The sequence below is a fragment of the Girardinichthys multiradiatus genome, chromosome 8 (genome assembly GCF_021462225.1).
Source record: "Girardinichthys multiradiatus isolate DD_20200921_A chromosome 8, DD_fGirMul_XY1, whole genome shotgun sequence".
NCBI lineage: Eukaryota > Metazoa > Chordata > Actinopteri > Cyprinodontiformes > Goodeidae > Girardinichthys > Girardinichthys multiradiatus.
This window is the reverse complement of record NC_061801.1, coordinates 4,788,027-4,806,597: the sequence shown is the minus strand read 5'-3', so window position 1 is coordinate 4,806,597 and position 18,571 is coordinate 4,788,027. Positions and strand designations below refer to the sequence as shown.

Below are 18,571 nucleotides of genomic sequence, written 5' to 3'. Positions count from 1 at the left end.
TGGGCGTAATTGAGAATGTTGTGAACGACTGCAGTAAAGTTGATCTTTAAGCACACTGTAAAATATCAGCTATGTTGTGCTGAAGATCTGCAGGGCATAAGGATATGCTGACCTGTTTGAGCAATATTTTTCTATCAGGCATACTCAGCACAGAGGCAAAATTCTCTCACTTTCTCCAGTTGTTTCCAGTCACTGATTCTGATGTTTCTGCCTCAAACTAAACCACACTCTCTTCCACAGGAACAAGAAACTATTAAATGCATTTCTGCTTCTTAGAAGTAAAGTCAGTTTCTCCTTCAGGAAACACCCAGAGTTCTGTAGTCCTCGACCACCACTAATCACAGAAACTCTTGGAGTCAGCTGCAGGACTTTAAAAGTTGTCATCATGCAGAGAAACAGTAGGAGTGTTTGCCTGTAGTGGTTTGAGGCCAACTAAGCTTATCTCGCTGTCAGAATCAAACGTGTCTGTGAAGAAGCTAACAGTACATTTTTGGTGGTGGCGGCAGCATTATGCTGTGGGATGGGGATGATTTCTTCAGCAGGGACAGGGATGCTGATCAGAGTTAATGGGAAGGTGGATGGAGCTAAATAATGGTAATCCTGGGGTGGAGGGTTAACTTTCCATCGTACCAGGATGGGTGAGGTCGCAGCTTTGAGCATCTCACAGAGCTTTGTTTGATCCATTACTTGAAATTAATTTCCCCTCGGGGATCAATAAAGTATCTTTGAATTCAATTGAATTGAAAATGGAAAGAGTACAACTGCATAACCACCAAGTCATGGTTGTCCATCTAACCTGACTGGGCAAACATAGAAGAAAACGTGTTGGAGGCTGCAGAACACTTGAGAGAGGGGCAGAGGTTCACCTCCCAGCAGGACAACTACCCTAAACTTACAGCCAGAGCTGGGATGGGATAGTTTAAGTCAAAACATGATGCGTTAAAATGGCCTAGCCAAAGTCCAGACCTAAAATAGATTGAGAAGCTGTGGGAAGATGTAAAAACAAAGTCATGTAGCTACTGTCTACATGACAGTCACAGTGGAGCAGACTGAATGTTAGGGACATAGAAATAAAAAGACCATCCCAGCAGTCACAAAGTCCACTTTTATGTCTCCCGTCTCCTGTTCCTGCCTGGGACTGACGGAGTCCTAGCTGGGTGGTGCCAGCAGAGCCGGCGCTCCGGTGTAAACAGCAGGAAGTGTCTCTTAGCTGGAGACATGTACTCCGTTCTGTTGCTCCTCCTAGTCTTCTTCTCCTTCTGGACCGGAGGGGACCGACTCTTCAATGGAAGATCTCCAGTCGGACTGGATCTGGATCTCAACCTGGACCTGTCGGCGGTGTTTAGCCGGGTGGATCCCCGCTTTCTGTCCGTTACCATCGACGCTAGTCTGGCATCAGAGGAGAGGTTCATGCTGCTGTTGAGGTGAGGGTCAAAGCTTCCTGTCCGCACATTCAATGCGCAGAACTCTGCGTCACATCCCCCATAAAGCCGCTAAACCAAGCCGCTAATCTGCGCCGCTGTGCGCAGTCTGCGTTAATAGCTGAAGGGACAAGAAGGGTGCAGGAGACACTGAGCCACAGATGCAGCCCACAGGGGCTCAGGCGAACCAGAAGGTCTATGTGCTGAAAAAGGGACATGATCCAGCTGCTAACTCAGAGTTCATAACCTGGCTTTAAAAGTTCAAGTTAAAGAACAAACGTTGAGTTTGTGTTCAATAGAACTCTGGTTCCGAGTCAGTAGAAGGATGAGTCTGCTCTGACTGATTCTGGGTCCAGCTGAGGCGGTAAGAGGAAGCAGAATGAAGCTCCGAGCTCTGACCACTTTCACTTCAGCTTTGTGAAAAAGAAAAAGCCAGATGCCTCTCACTGACTACAGCAGCAACACATCCGTTCATCACCTGCTGTTAATGTATGTAGTCTGGTTTCTGGGTCCATGAATTCCTTCTTTCTTTATTATCTGAAATGGTTTATTAGTGTACTTTAGATTTTTTGCTGCTGTGTGTTTCAGTTTCTGCCCCTGTGAAGCAAACATGTGGCGGTTCTTGCATCCCTGGGGGCCCGCCCCGCCACACACAAACACCACCCTGTCGCAGCTTATGTGGTTAGGCTTCCAACCTCCCTGCATGAAAGACGTCTTCAAAACCATTAAGCCCTAAAGGAGTACAAATGTGTCTAATGTCAGGTCTTGTGCTTTATAAAAATTATTTTCAGTGCTGTAAACGAATTAAAAGACGTACTGATGGGGACATTTAGTGCTAGAGCTTCATCTCTATTTTCTCAGTAGGAATGAGATTCTGACTGGATGATAAACCTGAGTCACACAAAAATGTAACTGAAAGTATAAAACAATCGAATAGCTTTTATTTAAAACAGAAAAACAACAATCCCTGCAGCTAGAAGAAGCAGACCTTACAGTTATTCTAATCTTTATCATGGAGGAGATTAGATCTTCTTTTTTTTTACCATTCAGCTCCTCACAGCGTGACATAGTATTACAGGCTGATATTAGCTGTATAATTAGTCGGGCTATCTGCTCTGGCAGAGCTTACAGACAGCTGCTTTACAGACATGCTGCCACCATTAGGAGCTGGGAGGAGCTGGTGTCTCTCTTCCTGACCACCAGTAAAGACATCTGCTTTGGCAATCTGATTTTAGGAATATTATTTGAAAAGAGAACCATTCAGCAGGTAAATTGATGTAAAGTTGTTCTAACATCAGCTCTCAGCTGTATCAGCTAGAAAACAGTAATGAAGTTAGCATCTGATTGAAGGCTTCCACCTCCGTAGTTCAATAACTGAAAGAGCTGTTTACCCCCTCCTTCAAGAAGCCACAACTCGTATGCTAACTTCAGTTGGTGTTGGTCACCCTCAGACACACTACAGTTCATAATACAAAGACTCTGAGGTGAAAACCTGAAGGTGAAATCATTTAAACATTCATCATCTGTTTTCTTTGGATCAGCTGAGTGTGGTGCTTTGGAAGGTTTGTTTTTCAGCCCATGTGATCGACAGCGGTGGCAGGTTAAAGTAACAGCAACAGTTGCTATGGTCCCCGCCACCTGGTCTTTTTACTTGTTTCAGGTCGTCCCAGGACACACAGCCACCATATTACTGTCAGCAGTCGGTGATGGTGAAGGAATGACCTACTTGGATTCCAAAGTCACACAAGTTTCATCACATAGTGGTCCACTCAGTAGTATCATTTAGTTGCCTGCCATGGACTAGAGCTGCACAGTATATGGAATCAGAGTCGTCACGTTGTCAATCTGTGTAATACAACGATAGCAAAGGACTGCTTGGAAGCAATGTTTGCTAAGCTGTGTTATGAATGCAACTAAATTACATTTGTGTTATAAAAATTCTTATCAGTTTTGTGAATTAAAATCTATCTTCTCAAAAAGACCTCAAATTGAAAGATTTAAATGTGTCAGCTTCTTGTGAGCTGAATCATTTACAGAACCACAGATTCCTTCTTTGTTTAATTGGTGCTGACAGTACATGTCAGCAGCTGCTCTTCAGAACCACCATGCGATCTGTGAGGAAAGTAGAACAGCAGTGATAAAGCTTATTCCTCTGACATGATGAGTTAAAAAAATGATGACGCTACAGATGCTGAGAGATGGACAGCCAACAGATGGTCACATGAGGACAGGTGGAAGGTAAAAGGAGAGAGCAGTTATGTGTTCGCCTCGTTTTCTCTGCAGGTCTCAGAAGATCCGGACTCTGGCCAAAGCTCTGAGTCCAGCCTTTTTAAGGTTTGGAGGAACTAAACAGGACTTCATGGTGTTCAGTCCTCAGAGGAGTCAGCAGCTGGATTCAGGTATCATAATGTTCTTCTACTCATCAACATGCCTTAATGGTGTGAAAATAGCTGAGGCTCAGAAATGTTGAAAATGAAGCGCTGACAGATTTTGTTAGTGAACAAAAAGAAACAAGTCAGTAACTCTATCATGTTACATGTTACCTTTAAGGTTCGTTTGGATTTTTCTTTCTCCTGGTGTTTCCACTTTTAAGACCCATGATGTTTCTTGAATATTTTAGCTCCATCCTTTTTGGAAACAGATTTTTACCTCAATTTTTTTATCTGACTTTTAACATTGAAGTATGGAAATTTTCTGCTTCATAGTCATGTTAGTATTCCTAGAGGTGGTCTGATTTACAGCTATTAATAAATAAATACAAATAAAAAGCATAAATGACCAGATTTATAGTAAAAACAGTGCCACACTGTGCAAATTATTATTTCCAGGGCTAATATCTACAGAAATAAATAACCTCTTCAACAGTATTTTTTTGCATGATTGGTGTTCTGATAATAAGAATGTAAAACAATCAAATTATTGTTTCCTTTAGCCTGGAGGTGTTTGGAGGAGATGTTTTATCCTCTGATAAACGGTTCTTGCACCCTTAGATGAGTCTTGCAGCAGTATCCGACTGCCCTGGTGGCTGGAGCAGAGGCTGAAGGAGGACTTGACTCAGCAGCAGCTCATCCTTCTCAAAGAAGAGCAGCAGAACAAGTACAAAAGAGTCCACTTTACAGGTAGGTCCTAAATGTCCAGCAGGGTGTACTCTATGAAGCTTAAGGTGTCTCCCGATTGTCCTCTTTCTCTATAGAGCTCACTGTGGACCTGCTGCACTCCTTCAGCAGCTGCTCGGGTATGGATCTGATCTTCGGCTTGAACGCTCTGCTCAGGACTTCAGACAACATCTGGAACAGCAGCAACGCCCGCTCTCTTCTCCAGTACTGCCAGTCCAAACAATACAACATGTCGTGGGAGCTGGGAAACGGTGAGCAGCTGCTTATCAGAGTTTCTCCTCAGACGTTGACCTCTGGATGCACTGAAGTAGCTAGGAATGCTTCAGTCAGTGAGATTAATACCACAGCACGTCAGGTCTACAAAGACCTTCACCTAACATCTACAAGTTCAACTCAGAAGGGAAGAATACATGTGTGGGAACATTGTCATCTGTCTTCAGAGATTTCCACAGGTGAATAATCTCTCTCTGTGTTAAATGACAGACATCAAATTGTTAACCCTGCCCAGATTGAAGGTAGCAACAAAGGATGTCCTGACCAAGATCTTCTGTCTGTAAGAAAAATCAGTCATTTAAGAAAACTGCTCTATACATGACAGGACGCCTATTTTAAAACCAGTATAGTCCATGTTTAGTAACAGAGAACATCAAGGACTTGTAATAATGCTTAGTACCCATGATTTAATGTTGGCTTGAATGCCGACAAAGGATCCCACTGAGAGGAAGTGATGCAGATCATTTTCCTTCCCTTCTCAGTCACTGGAGAGGCCAGAATCTGACCTGCCTCTCACCTCCATGAATGTTTCTGGAGTTTGGTGGCAATCGTCATCTGGTTCCGCAGGACACTGTTCACAATGAAGCAGTCCTCAGTATGGGATGTGTCCAATGAACGTCCAGTTCTATGCCTTTTCATGACTCTTCCAGTCTCTCTGTGTCTCTGCTGCAACCTGCTGATGAAACTGTGACACTGTGAGCTCAGCGGCCACTTCCATCTGAGAACATCCTGTGTGAAGCCTCGCCATGGTGAGGCCCTGTTGATCAACTGTTAGGTGGTGCTTGGTCTCATGATGTCAAGATGTGAACAGCATGATGAGGAGGAGTGATTAAATACCACTTCTGATTGAACCAGGAAATTTATTGGTCAATTCATAGATCAAACACCTGTTGTGAATTTTACTGTTAAGCTCAATAGCTGAACAGTTTAGAGAAGGTCACATAAAATTCACCCGTAAAGGTTATAGTTCATTTTAGGTTCATCCTGAAATTTCACTCTGTCGATCCTGGTTAACAATCAAATTAGTATTACTAGTTATTAGTGTAACTGTAACTGAGATTTAAACATAATGCTGAGGTATATGTAGTCCAGTCTTAACCTGCTCATTGTGAAATGGCTCAGTTTACTAAAAATCAATGATTAATGTCTCCATGTTTGGTGCTTTAAGAACCAGGAAGTTTTCACACCATGTGACAAAAGTAGAAAAGCCTTTAATCTGCTGTGAGTCTGAGGGCTGAGGAAGAGGAACAGAAGGGCTTCTGATCTTGTCGTCTGTGCAGCATACGGTGCCTTACAAAAATATTCATACTCGTAAAACATTTCCACATTTTGTTATGTTACAATCACAAATGTAGGGTAATATGTTTGGATTTTGTGCAATATGCCAACACAAAGTAGTGCAGATTTGTAAAATGCAAGAAAAAACTTTTTGTATTTGGAAAATTGTTCTAAAGTAAAAATGTACAATTGTATTCAAGTCCCTTTAATGTGATGCCTCTAAATAAAACCCAGTGCAACCAGCTGCCTTCAGAAATCACCTAATTTGTAAATTAGTAATTAGAGTCCTGGTGTGTATAATTTAGTCTCAGTATAAATGCAGCAGTTCTGTTTCTGGAATCAGACATTTTTTAGAGAACATTAGAACAGCTTCATGAAGACCAGGAACACAGGTCTGATTGGGACCAACCGCAAACTTACCAAGACATCTCATCCACCTAAACAGACAGACTGGGCAAGGCCAACATTAATCAGAGAAGTGGCCAAGATGCCCATGGCAAGTCTGGAGGAGCTGCAGAGATCCACAGCTCAGGTGGGACAACCTCTTGACAGGAAAACTGTTAGCTGTGCACTCCTCCAATCTTGCCTTTGTGGAAAAGTCACAATACGAAAGCTATTGTAGAAAGAAAGGCATGGGAAGTTGAGACAAGCCATGTAGTAAACATGTTAAAATGAGACCAAAATTGAACCTTTTGCCTGACATTTAAAATGCTATGTGGTGAAAAACTAACACCACACATCCTCCTGAACACACCCTTCCCATGGTGAAGCATGGAGGTGGCATAATCAAGCTGTGGGGATAGTTTCCTTCGGCAGGGAGAGATGAGCTGGTCATAGTTGATGGGATGGCAAATGGAATGTTCCAAATGTTCCTACCGTCATTTAATCTCTGATAAAGTTTGAGAAATCTCTGAACGTGTCAAAGTTTGGAGCTTCATATTGGAAACATGCAAAAAAACGGAGAATTCATTTTAAAGTTGATTCAGAAAACAGTGCAAGACGTCTGTCTGTTACCGAAGCACAGGAAGTTGTATGGAGTTATGAAGATTGTGGTAGAGAGGAGCTCACTCTGTGTGCGCTTATGATGGGCTGTAGTCAGCAGTTAACACCGAGCTTTAATGAAATCACACTTTTAAAAGGACCATAAGAGGAACTTCTTCTGTCTTTCTTCCCCTTTTTACAGATTATTGCCGTAAAGTTGGACTAATACTGAAACTCCTTGGTTTCTTATGAGTTTCACTTCCATGTCTTAATGTGGTGAACGGTGTTTGCTGCAGAGTCCCCTACTGCCCACTGATGGTGTCTTCTGTGTCTGCAGAACCAAACAGTTATGAGAAGAAGGCTGGGATCCGGGTGGACGGACATCAGCTCGGAGTCGACTTCACCCATCTCAGAAAGATGCTGTCGGAGTCCAAACTTTACCGGGACAGCGGTCTGTACGGCCCGGATGTGGGTCAGCCGCGGGGCCACAAACTGGACTTACTGGAGAGGTTTGCATTTAAATTTACACATAATGCTTCTGTTTTCTTCATAAAGAATGTTATTTATTGATAATGGAGGTTTCAATAAAAGCATCTACCCAATAGCTTAAAGGCAGTGGAGATTAATAATGCATGGCACATTTACTAATCTATGATATATACATATATTTTTTCAGAACAACTCCCCACTAAACACTGGACATCTAATAGACATGCAGATAAGGTCTATATTAAGTCCGTTGAGCCAAGACCAATTCTGGACGTCTCCATGACGTGCAGATAAGGTCTGCAATTTGGCCGTCTAACGATGACCCCTCTTGTACGTCAATAGGCAGTTCAATGTTTGAACGTCAGACTTTTGGAAGTCATACAGACATCCCAGACAGGTGCAGATTTATTATTATATAACGTGAATAATTACAAAAATACAAAAATAACAGTCAATAAATAAATAAATAATTAAATTATGTTTACATTGAAGTAATTTATTACATTTTATTACATTTCCTTAACTGTTTTATTGTTATTCAATTAATACAGTTATTATTTATCAATTTCTACATTTTACCGTGGCTGACTGCAGTTATACACTCATGTACAGTAGGTGGCGATATGTACCGATGAAGTTGTTTGCTTTCCGTCATTAGTTAAAAGACAAAGAAGAAGAACTGTATTCAATTCGCGGGCTTTGGAGCCACAGCGTTCTAATTCAGACCACTAAACACCACTCTGATTGGCTCAGGCAGCACGTGATCACAACCCAACCAATCAAGGCCCGGCTTCACTGCCAGGAAAACAAAGGAGGACATAGAAGCACACTTCATTTAAAGATCTGAGGTCGTTGCAGAAAATATTGCTCCTCAGTTTTGGTGTAGGAGGCAGGAAAGTGCTAATAGAAAAATGCAACAATAGTAAGCTAGTTTCAGCTAAACGATACTAAAAAGTGTCACAATGCTTTAAAAACATGAAACTGAAAAATGTTTGTTTCTGAAAAGATGAGCCATTTTTTCCTTATTGTTTCTCCCACAGTCCAAAGACATGCCTGTTAGGTTTATTGGTCACTCTAAATTGTCCTTAGGTGTATGAATGAGTGTGTGCATGGTTGTTTGTATGTTGCCCTGCGATGGACTGGCGACCTGTCCAGGGTGTACCCTGCCTCTCGCCCATAGGCCCTGCTGGAGATAGGCACCAGCTCCCCCGCGACCCACTATGGAATAAGCGGTAGAAAATGACTGACTGACTGACTGACTGTTTCTTTTTATCCGGGGTTTTAGGCACCAGGCAGCCTTGGGTGCAGCCATGTTCCAACAACGTTTAATGTGTGCTCCTGAATTGCTTCAAATATCAAAGCTTGATTTGCCATTTGTTGTAGTAGAGATGTACCAGGGCATTGGAACTTGTTTTCCTCACTCAGTCCTGGAGTTGGAGATCCACAGTTTATTGATGAAACTACATTTCAGAATGTCTGGTGTTGGTTTCATGTTGTTCTTCCCTGTTGTAGATAATACTTTGCTACTGTCTTGTGAGGTGTGACCAAATATTGACTTTCCCTAAACATCTGGGTCTCTTATGTTCCCTACATTAGCTCAGCTATATAAAAAATGAGCTGATCTCCATAAGCACTGATTGCTCTAAATTCGCAAAGATGCACTTTTTGCTGTTTTTCCCAACTTTTATGCAGGCTATTTGCTTTGTCTCTGTACTTAATTCAGAAAGTAGCTCTAAATACACACCAGTCTAAATGTACCCTTAAAGTAAAGCAAATGCAGTTAATTTGCTCTGGGAGATACCTAATGTGACTCAGACACGTTTCGCAATGAGGCCGAGTCTTACTCCCTAAATAAACTTATTTGAGTTCTTCTCGTTATTCTGGATTTGAAGCAGCATTTGTTGGAATGTTCCACATTTCGAGAGCTGTTATTCCTCATATAAAAATAGCAATAACAGGATTTTGTGGACAGCTAAAACTGATTATTTTACATAACAGAATTGATTGGCAACAAAGCTCGTACTTATACTCGTACTCGTCGTCTTCCGCTTTATCCGGGACCAGGTTGCAGGGGCAGCAGACTCAGCAGACTCAGCAGAGACGCCCAGACGTCCCTCTCCCCAGACACCTCCTCCAGCTCCTCCGGGTGGAGCCCAAGGCATTCCCAGGCCAGCCGAGAGACATAGTCCCTCCACCGTGTCCTGGGCCATCCCCTGGGCCTCCTCCCGGCGGGACGTGCCTGGAACACCTCCCGAGGAAGGCGTCCAGGAGGCATCCGGTATAGCCACCTCAACTGGCTCCTCTCGATGTGGAGGAGCAGCGGCTCTATTCCGAGCCCCTCCCGGATGGCCGAGCTCCTCACCCTATCTCTAAGGGAGTGCCCGGCCACCCTACGGAGGAAGCTCATTTCAGCCGCTTGTATCCGGGATCTCGTTCTTTCGGTCATGACCCAAAGTTCATGGCCATAGGTGAGGGTAGGAACGTAGACCGACCGGTAAATCGAGAGCTTCGCTTTTCGGTTCAGCTCTCTCTTAACCACAAGGAACCGGCACTGCTCCTCCTGAAGCCGGGGTTCGACTATCAGCCGGATTCTCCTCTCCAATACCCTGGCGTAGGCCTTACCAGGGAGGCTGAGGAGTGTGATCCCCCTGTAGTTGGAGCACACCCTCCGGTCACCCTTCTTATGTAGGGGGACCACCACCCCAGTCTGTCAATCCAGAGGCACTGTCCCCGTCTGCCACGCAATGTTGAAGAGGCGTGTCAACCATGACAGCCCCACAACATCCAAAGACTTGAGGTACTCAGGGCGGATCTCATCCGACCCCGAAGCCCTGCCACCGCGGAGCCTGGGTGATGAAAGAGTCCAACCCCGAGTCCCCAGCCTCTGTTTCCACCAGGGAATGTGTGATGGCAGGATTGAGGAAATCCTCGAAGTACTCCTTCCACCGCCCAATAATTTCCCCAGTTGAGGTCAGCAGCTCCCCACCCCCACTGTAAACAGTGTTGGCGAAGCACTGCTTCCCCCTCCTGAGGCGCCGGACGGTTTGCCAGAATCGCTTCGGCGTCAACCGGAAGTCCTTCTCCATGGCCTCACCAAAGTCCTCCCAGGTCCGAGTTTTTGTCTCTGCCACCGCCCGGGCTGCGGCACGCTTTGCCCCACGGTACCTGTCAGCCACCTCAGGAGTCCCACAAGCCAACCACAGCTGATAGGACTCCTTCTTCAGTTTGACAGCGTCCCTTACTGCCGGTGTCCACCACCGGGTTCAGGGATTGCCGCCGCGACAGGCACAGCAGACCTTATGGCCGCAGTTACGGGCGGCAGCATCGACAATAGATGCGGAGAACATGGTCCACTCGGACTGTATCTCTCCAACATCCCTCGGAATCTGGTCAAAGCTCTCCCGGAGGTGAGAGTTGAATACATCCCTGGTCAAGGGGTCCACCAGACGTTCCCAGCTGACCCTCACTATGCGCTTGGGCCTGCCAAGTCTGTCCGGCTTTCTCCTCCTCCAGCGGATCCAACTCACCACCAGGTGGTGATCAGTGGACAGCTCAGCCCCTCTCTTCACCCGAGTGTCCAAAACATGCGGCCGAAGGTCTGATGATACGACAACAAAGTCGATCATTGACCTCCTGCCTAGGGTGTCCTGGTGCCAAGTGCACTGATGGACACCCTTATGTTTGAACATGGTGTTCATTATGGACAATCCGTGACTAGGACAGAAGTCCAATAACAAAACACTGCTTGGATTCAGATCGGGGAGGCCATTCCTCCCGATCACGCCTCTCGAGATGTCACTGTCGTTTCCTACGTGGGCGTTGAAGTCCCACAGCAGAATAATGGAGTCCCCGGGAGGGGCACTATCCAGCACCCCCGACAGGGACGCCAAGAAGGCCGGGTACTCTGCACTACCACTCGGCCCGTAGGCCGAAATGATAGTCAGAGACCTCTCCCCGAGCCGAAGGCGCAGGGATGCGACCCTCTCATCCACTGGGGTAAACCCCAACACTAGGCTGAGCTGGGGGTGACAAGCAAATCCACCCCAGCCCGCCGCCTCTCCCCGTGGGCCACTCCAGAGTAGAAGAGAGTCCAACCCCTCTCTAGGAGATGGGTTCCAGAGCCCACGCGGTGCGTGGAGGCGAGCCCAACTATTTCTAGTCGATATCTCTCGACGTCCCGCAGAAACTCAGGCTCCTTCCCCCCCAGCGAGGTGACATTCCACGTACCTAGAGCCAGCCTAAGCATCCGGGGATCGGGCCGCTAAGGTCTCCACCGTCGTCCGCCGCCCAATCCTCTTTGCACCGGTCCCTCACGGTTGCGAAAAGGGCAACAAAGCTCACAATATCTTAAACAAACACACTATAAGAGAGGCTGAATTCCACCTCCAGTGATGTTTCTCCTTATTGCAAAGCCAGCAAAGTCGAAGGTTCCTTTAATCATCGGATGCATCAAAATCACCACCAGGTTAGTGTCAGACTGTATTTACATAGCCACAGATTAATATGGAGGTTTCACTTGAGAGAGTGTAGTCAAGCTGAGTACAGGGAGCTGGTGGTGGTTGTGGCATGGTGTGGACACAATTATCTAATTTTGAACGTGAATAAAACAAGGAGAAGATTGTAGATTTTAAGAGAAACAGGAATAGGGCAAACACTACGTCCATTGTGGGAGAAGGAGTGGAGGTGGTGGAGGAGTATAAATACCCCGGTGCTCACCTGGACAACAGACTGGATTGGAGATGCAACTGTAAAGCCGTCTACAAGAAGGAACAGAGCAGACTGTACTTCTTGAGGAAGCTTAGGTCCTTCAGCGTTTGCAGCAAGATGCTGCATATCTTCTATAAGTCTGTTGTGATCTCTTCTGCCACCATCTGCTGGAGAAGCAGCATCAGAACCAGGGACCTAAAAAAGCTCCACAAGCTGATACAGAAGTCTGGCTCTGTTCTGGGGACTCCTCTGCAAAGAAGGATTATTCATAAAATGAAGAACATTATCGAGAACCCTGAGCATCCTCTTCATGAGACTGTCCTACAACAACAGAGTGTCCTCAGTCAGAGGCTTCTTCAGATCTGCTGTAAGACAGACCTCTACAGGAGATCCTTCCTGCCCACAGTCATCAGCATCTACAATGGCTCTTTGAAGAAACCTTCATAATATGAGCTACAACATTCAATTTCCCTTATGGATTAATAATGTATTTTTGAATTAAATTGAATGGAACCTCCAGTGTTCAAGGGCTGGTGTCCTACAACCTTTATACGTGTCCCACTCCTTAGCATGCAGTCTCACTAATTATTTGATTCAGGTGTGAAGTGAATGCATCCAGACACTCTGTTTTGATTTAACTTCATGGATCTGCCAACTGATTTGGTAACTAATTCCTTTCCGTGTGTCTGCTGCAGCTTCCTGCGGAGCGGAGCCGAGGCCATCGACGCCTGCACCTGGCACCAGTGAGTTTCCTGTCGGCACACCGACCACAGCTCCTTGCATCACTGGGTCATCATCTGCACAGGCTGAAACACGTACCAGCTCAAACGGAACTGAAGTCACATGAACATTTGTAGAATTACTCACCAAACGGTGACAGAAAGTCGCCTTGGAAAAAAGGCACTTTTTAAAGGAACAGTCTTTCAGTTGCTGATGCTTCCGGAAGTTACTGATGAATGCAGCGGTCCTGGGTTGAACCGCTCTTTGATTAGATTTGAAATTATTCCTGAAGCGATGATTGCTGTTTCACACTAATGCAGTCACATGATCCTGCTGTCTTTGATACTTTGGCGTGTAACTTGCCATAGAAAGCAAGAAGGGTGGATCACATTTCAGGTTTTGAAACTAGGAAATGTGTTTTGGAATGAAATGTAGACTTGCTTCCCAAACTCTGAACAGCCAGCTTTTTGGGAGACTGACCAATAAGGTGGACTTTTAAGAGTCTCTCACCGTATCAGAAGTATGGTTGGCTTGGTTGCTCTTTATCTCTGTGAACCCTGGCTGCTGTGGACTTGTTTAATGTCTCTGATCGTGCCAGTGACCTGATAACTATCAGTAATTCTTTCTAGGGATTAAACCTGTGCGTGATTTTTCCTCTACCCATCTATTGCTTCATCTCTAGATTAACTTCATCACATTTTCCTGTCATTTGTCTGCTAGTTACTACGTGAACGGCAAAGACACTTCTTTAGAGGATTTTTTAGATCCTGACGTTCTGGACACTCTGGCTTTCAAAACCAATGAAGTCCTGGAGGTAACTGCATGAGATTGCAGAGGTCAGTAGCTCAGAGTTTGATGAGGGGAATGCTTCATTGTTTGTGCTTCCTCTGGCTCAGAAAGTACAGCAGGAGTCGCCCGGGAAGTCTGTGTGGCTTGGAGAGACGAGTTCGGCCTACGGAGGAGGAGCGGCGGGACTGTCGGACACGTTCGTCTCCGGGTTTATGTGAGTCAAGTACAGTTTAGGCGGTCTTCATATTTCACCATAATAAACTCTGATTCAGTGGCCACTGAGATGTTCGTGGTGGGGATTGACTGAAACTGTGTTCAGGCTCTAATTCTGAGGTACTTAAAGAAAGTTGTTCATTTGCTTCAATGATGTCAGGCATTAAATCACCCAAAGAAACAACAAGAAAAAATGCATTATGTAGATTCTTTCCACACAGACTGATGTTATCAAGCCTTTATTGCAGTTAATTATGATGATTTTTTGCTGATATCTAATGAAAACACAACAACCCAGAATATTACATCAGACCAATAAAACATTTTAATACAGAAATGTGGGTTTAATAAAAAGTATGTTTAATACCTGCTTAAAGGTTGTTTCAAAAGGTACTTTTATTCTGACAAACGAGCCTCACTGGAACACAGATTCTTACTTATTGAATATGACTTTAATGATTATTATAGTTGGAATGTTCAACAGGTATGAAAACGTTCACAAGGCACAGCAGAAAACTCGAATCAGCAGTTATATTATCTTATGGTTTTATTGTGCACTGAGTGCACTGCAATGAGGGATGGAGAGCAGCTGAGCGACCCACTTCAGTCCCATAAACCGAGATAACAGAACAGATCTCTGAAAGCAGGAAACCGCTTTAACCAAAGCAGGTCAGTCTTTTTATTAATGAGCTAAAACTGCCTTATTTATTACTGCTGAAAGCTTTAGATATGAAGACTTAAGATGAAAACAGCCCAATGAAAGTGAAGGAATGATTCAAGAAACAAAGAGAAAATATAGAAGAATGTAAGTCTAGACTATCGTAGCAAAGTCTGCTAGTTAGCAGAGTAAGCTAAAATAAGAATCAAATATTGACAATGCTAAGCTTCACATTTAGACTTTTATGTTGGAGACAAATAAGTTCTACCAGACTGCATCTCACTGACTGAAGAACAGCTCAAGATCCCGGTGTCTGTCTGTGTTTATATGTTCATCCATTAATGATGGAGATGTTCAGAATGTGTACAGCTACCTGTTGGCCAGGTCTGGTGAGCAGATCCCATGTCAGACTGTGACATGAGCTGACTGTGTGGATCTGTGCTGTGTGCAGGTGGCTGGATAAATTAGGCCTGGGAGCCAGACTGGGCCTGGATGTGGTGATGAGGCAGGTGTTGTTCGGCTCCGGGAGTTACCACCTGATCGATGACAACCTGGACCCCCTCCCTGTAAGACCTGTCTGAATGTCCCAGAACGGGACCTTGTACTGAGTCCAGGGTGCTTATTCTTGTTTTAATCAGTACATGCAATGAATTAAACTGCATCTCTTTACTAGTTGACTCTGTGAGTTATCACAGGACATAAAAAACAAAAATGTGGCTAAATGAGAAAAGCGATCTAAAAGATGTTTAAATAGGCATATAACAACATACATAGGATCATAGATATATAGAAATGCTATCAGTATAATATTTTGGGCAAGTGGCAGACAAAGCAGAAGAATTTTTAACTAGTTAAAAAACAATCAAAGACACCAGGAGTGTTTGGAAGTCAATGGAACATCTTCTAAACACCCAGAAAACTGCATTTGGATTTGATTTGATTGGATTCATTCATTCTGTTATTATTTCATTCATTGATTCATTCATTTGATTCCAACTGAATCCTGGCTCTCCTTCCAGGACTATTGGCTGTCTGTTCTCTACAAAAAACTCGTTGGACCAGAGGTTTTGAAACTTCTGGCCATTTCTGATTCTGGCAGAAGTAAAAAAGTGAGGCTGTATCTGCACTGCGCCAACAGGAAGAGGTACTCACAGAAACACAGCATCCAGAACCAAGACAAAATGTTCTGGAAACCTGGAGAAGCAAACTAATGAAGAAGTTGAGACATACAATGTTTGGCAGCAGGTTAAAGTTCATGTCAGCACCAAGACGTGAACTTTAACCAGGAGGTGGGGTTACTGGAGTTGAGACTAAACCCACCATGGGATGGTTTCAGCTGGATGTGGCGTCCTGTTATGTTGCTGTTTGTGTCTCTGCAGCTACACCAGCGGAGCTGTCGTACTGATATTCATGAACCTGAGTAGGAAGCCAGCGAGGATCTCACTTCCTGCCCTCGTCTCCAGCAGCACAGTGGACGCTTTTGTCCTTCAGTCCTTCGAGCCAGGGGAGGAGGGACTGAAGTCCAGGTGCCTCTATATTCTCAATGCAACCTTTTTTTCTAAGTGACAGACATGAAGTCACGGGGAAGATCTAATTTATTTTTATCTGTTGCATCTTGTCATGTGCATCTTAACTGTCTAAATTCCCTCTTTGACATCTCCTCTAGTTTATATCCCTGAAGCAGTTGAAGTTAAAGAGAAAGCCTCATGGACCATCAAAGAACAAATGTTTGTGGCCGTGGGTCATGGAATTTAAAAATGTCTGTTTTAAATATCTCTGTGGTCAAGAGTTAAATACAACCTAAGCCTTGTAGTAGCATAACATCACATTTATGTGAAAATTCACCAGTTACATTGTTGATCCTTCTCCTTAACAACTTCTACAGTTGTTTCTGACTTTCTGGATCTCTAATTCTGAACCCGTTCCTTCCTGATAATGACCCATTCTTGTCAGCTTAGTTTTTGGTGTTGAGGGAGCAGTTTGTTGGCTTCTGTTTCTCCTCCTACTGTTTGAGGACTGACTACAGCTGCCCTAAAGGGGCTTTGGTCTGAGGGGTTTCCTAGAAACTGGTCCAGCATTTCAGTGCTCTGATCTTTTAAAGCATCATGCAGGAAAATCCACAGGTCATCACCCGGTTGGTCCTGGATAGCTGGAAGAAGCTGTTTTTGGTCCCACTCTGTGTTCATGAGTTGGAAGGAAGGCAACACCCTTCGATAAGAAGAACCATTAAAGACTTACAGTAGCTCTGACCTTCTCCTCTCCAAATTTCACACCATCTGTAGGGGGGTCCATGAGAGAAACACCTTTGCAGGAGTCTCTGCTATCCTTGTTTTTCCTGCAGAGTTTCACTGATGATTTTCTTGAACATGAGTGGTTTCTTTACTACTTGTCACAATGCTGTTGTCCAGAATTTATCACCTCGCTATGTGCAAATCCACTCTCATCCACCCGCTGCCAATGTTTAACAAGCTTGGCGCTGGTTGCAACATGGTTCTATAGCACACTCCTCTGGTGGAGATGGTCCTTTAGCTTGCTGGACACTGCATGGTAAAGAGGAATGGTGAAACATTTGGAGATGCAGCTGGATAAGAATGGTACAGCATAGAAAAGCAATGAGAACAGGAGGCGAGTCACAGCGGAGTGTAGCTACCCTGACCAACCTTCCCAATCAAAACTCCTCCTCCAGGTGCCTTCAGCTTAATGTGCTGATGAGTTTTAAATTACTCCTTTCTTCTGGATACTTGAGAGCTTAAAGTGACATTTGTGTTACTGAAATAAAACCACATTTTTCTTTGACCACTATGTACTTTGTCATTGATAGTTCAGACCCCCCCCAGCATGGATGCTTTGGTTTAGTCGGCTCTTGTGATGCATGCCGTAACTCTGACTGCGCTGCCAGAACATGACCAGAACACACCTGACTGATGCAGCTGTGCCTCTGCTTCAGTCACATTGTTGTTCTGTTTGACACAGACTGCTGAAGTCAGCGAAATGAAAGCGTTTTGTGTTTGACTGTGAAGCCGATTCAAGCCAGGGCCCCTTCTCATGATGGACTGTGTTTGTAACTCCTGGACCAACTCCATCTCTCTTTGTTTATATAGTTATCCACTCAGCCAATCAGGTCACACCCACAACAACGTTTCACAGTCCTGTAGATTTAGTTCAGCTGGAGTGTGGTGACATCTAGTGGTAAAAGTGACAAACTGAACATCTTCACTTGGAGGAGTCCAGAAGACGTTTCTAAGGTTTATGCATCAACCTTATGAAAAATGAGCTGAATTTCTGTTAGTAACTCATCTTAAATGTGACGGTCTGGTCCTTTAATGTTAACCTGTGGCAGATTAGATGTCCTGCCTGCATCATCACTCAGACTAGAAGTTCACTTCACTGACTGTTCTGTCAGTGAAAAATGTTCTGTTTTTCCTGCAGGTCTGTTCAGCTGAATGGAGTGCTATTGAAGATGATGGATGATAAAACTATCCCAGAACTTAGCGGAGCTCAGCTACTTCCAGCTGAACACCTGAAGCTTCCTGCGTACTCCCTGGGGTTCTTTGTCTTCTTGGAGGCCCAGGCGCCGGCCTGCAGCTGAGCCCAGCAGAGATTCTTCAGATGTTGCCGAACATTCTGGGACTGCAAGAGGACTGACTAAGATCAGGACATGATCTTCAGCTGTGGAGTTTCTCTCATGCAGGAGCTGCTAAAGTGTCCTTTTGTTAGAATATACTGAAGTGGTTTTACACTGTTTTAATCATTTTCTCAGATTGGGTCATCATGATACTTTTATGAAATAAACTACATGTTAAACCTGACTGATCCATCCCTGTGAACCAGATTAAATTACACTACTTTTATTAGGACTTCTTGAGGATCAATTAGGGGATTCACTTTGTTTATTGTCCAGGTGGAAAAACTTCTCATATCCAGGT

At 44.4% G+C, this 18,571-nt stretch overlaps 1 protein-coding gene across 1 annotated transcript; it reads left to right on the top strand.

The window, feature by feature from the left end:
* The first annotated feature begins 1,151 nt into the window (after nt 1-1,151).
* On the top strand, nt 1,152-18,454 carry hpse (heparanase). Its single transcript, XM_047373686.1, has 12 exons — nt 1,152-1,424; nt 3,705-3,820; nt 4,412-4,540; nt 4,615-4,788; nt 7,407-7,578; nt 12,961-13,008; nt 13,706-13,799; nt 13,882-13,988; nt 15,097-15,211; nt 15,665-15,789; nt 16,025-16,171; nt 18,075-18,454. The coding sequence occupies exons 1-12, from the start codon at nt 1,219-1,221 to the stop codon at nt 18,232-18,234; spliced, it is 1,593 nt and encodes a 530-aa protein (XP_047229642.1). The 5' UTR covers nt 1,152-1,218; the 3' UTR covers nt 18,235-18,454.
* Nucleotides 18,455-18,571: the final 117 nt, after the last annotated feature.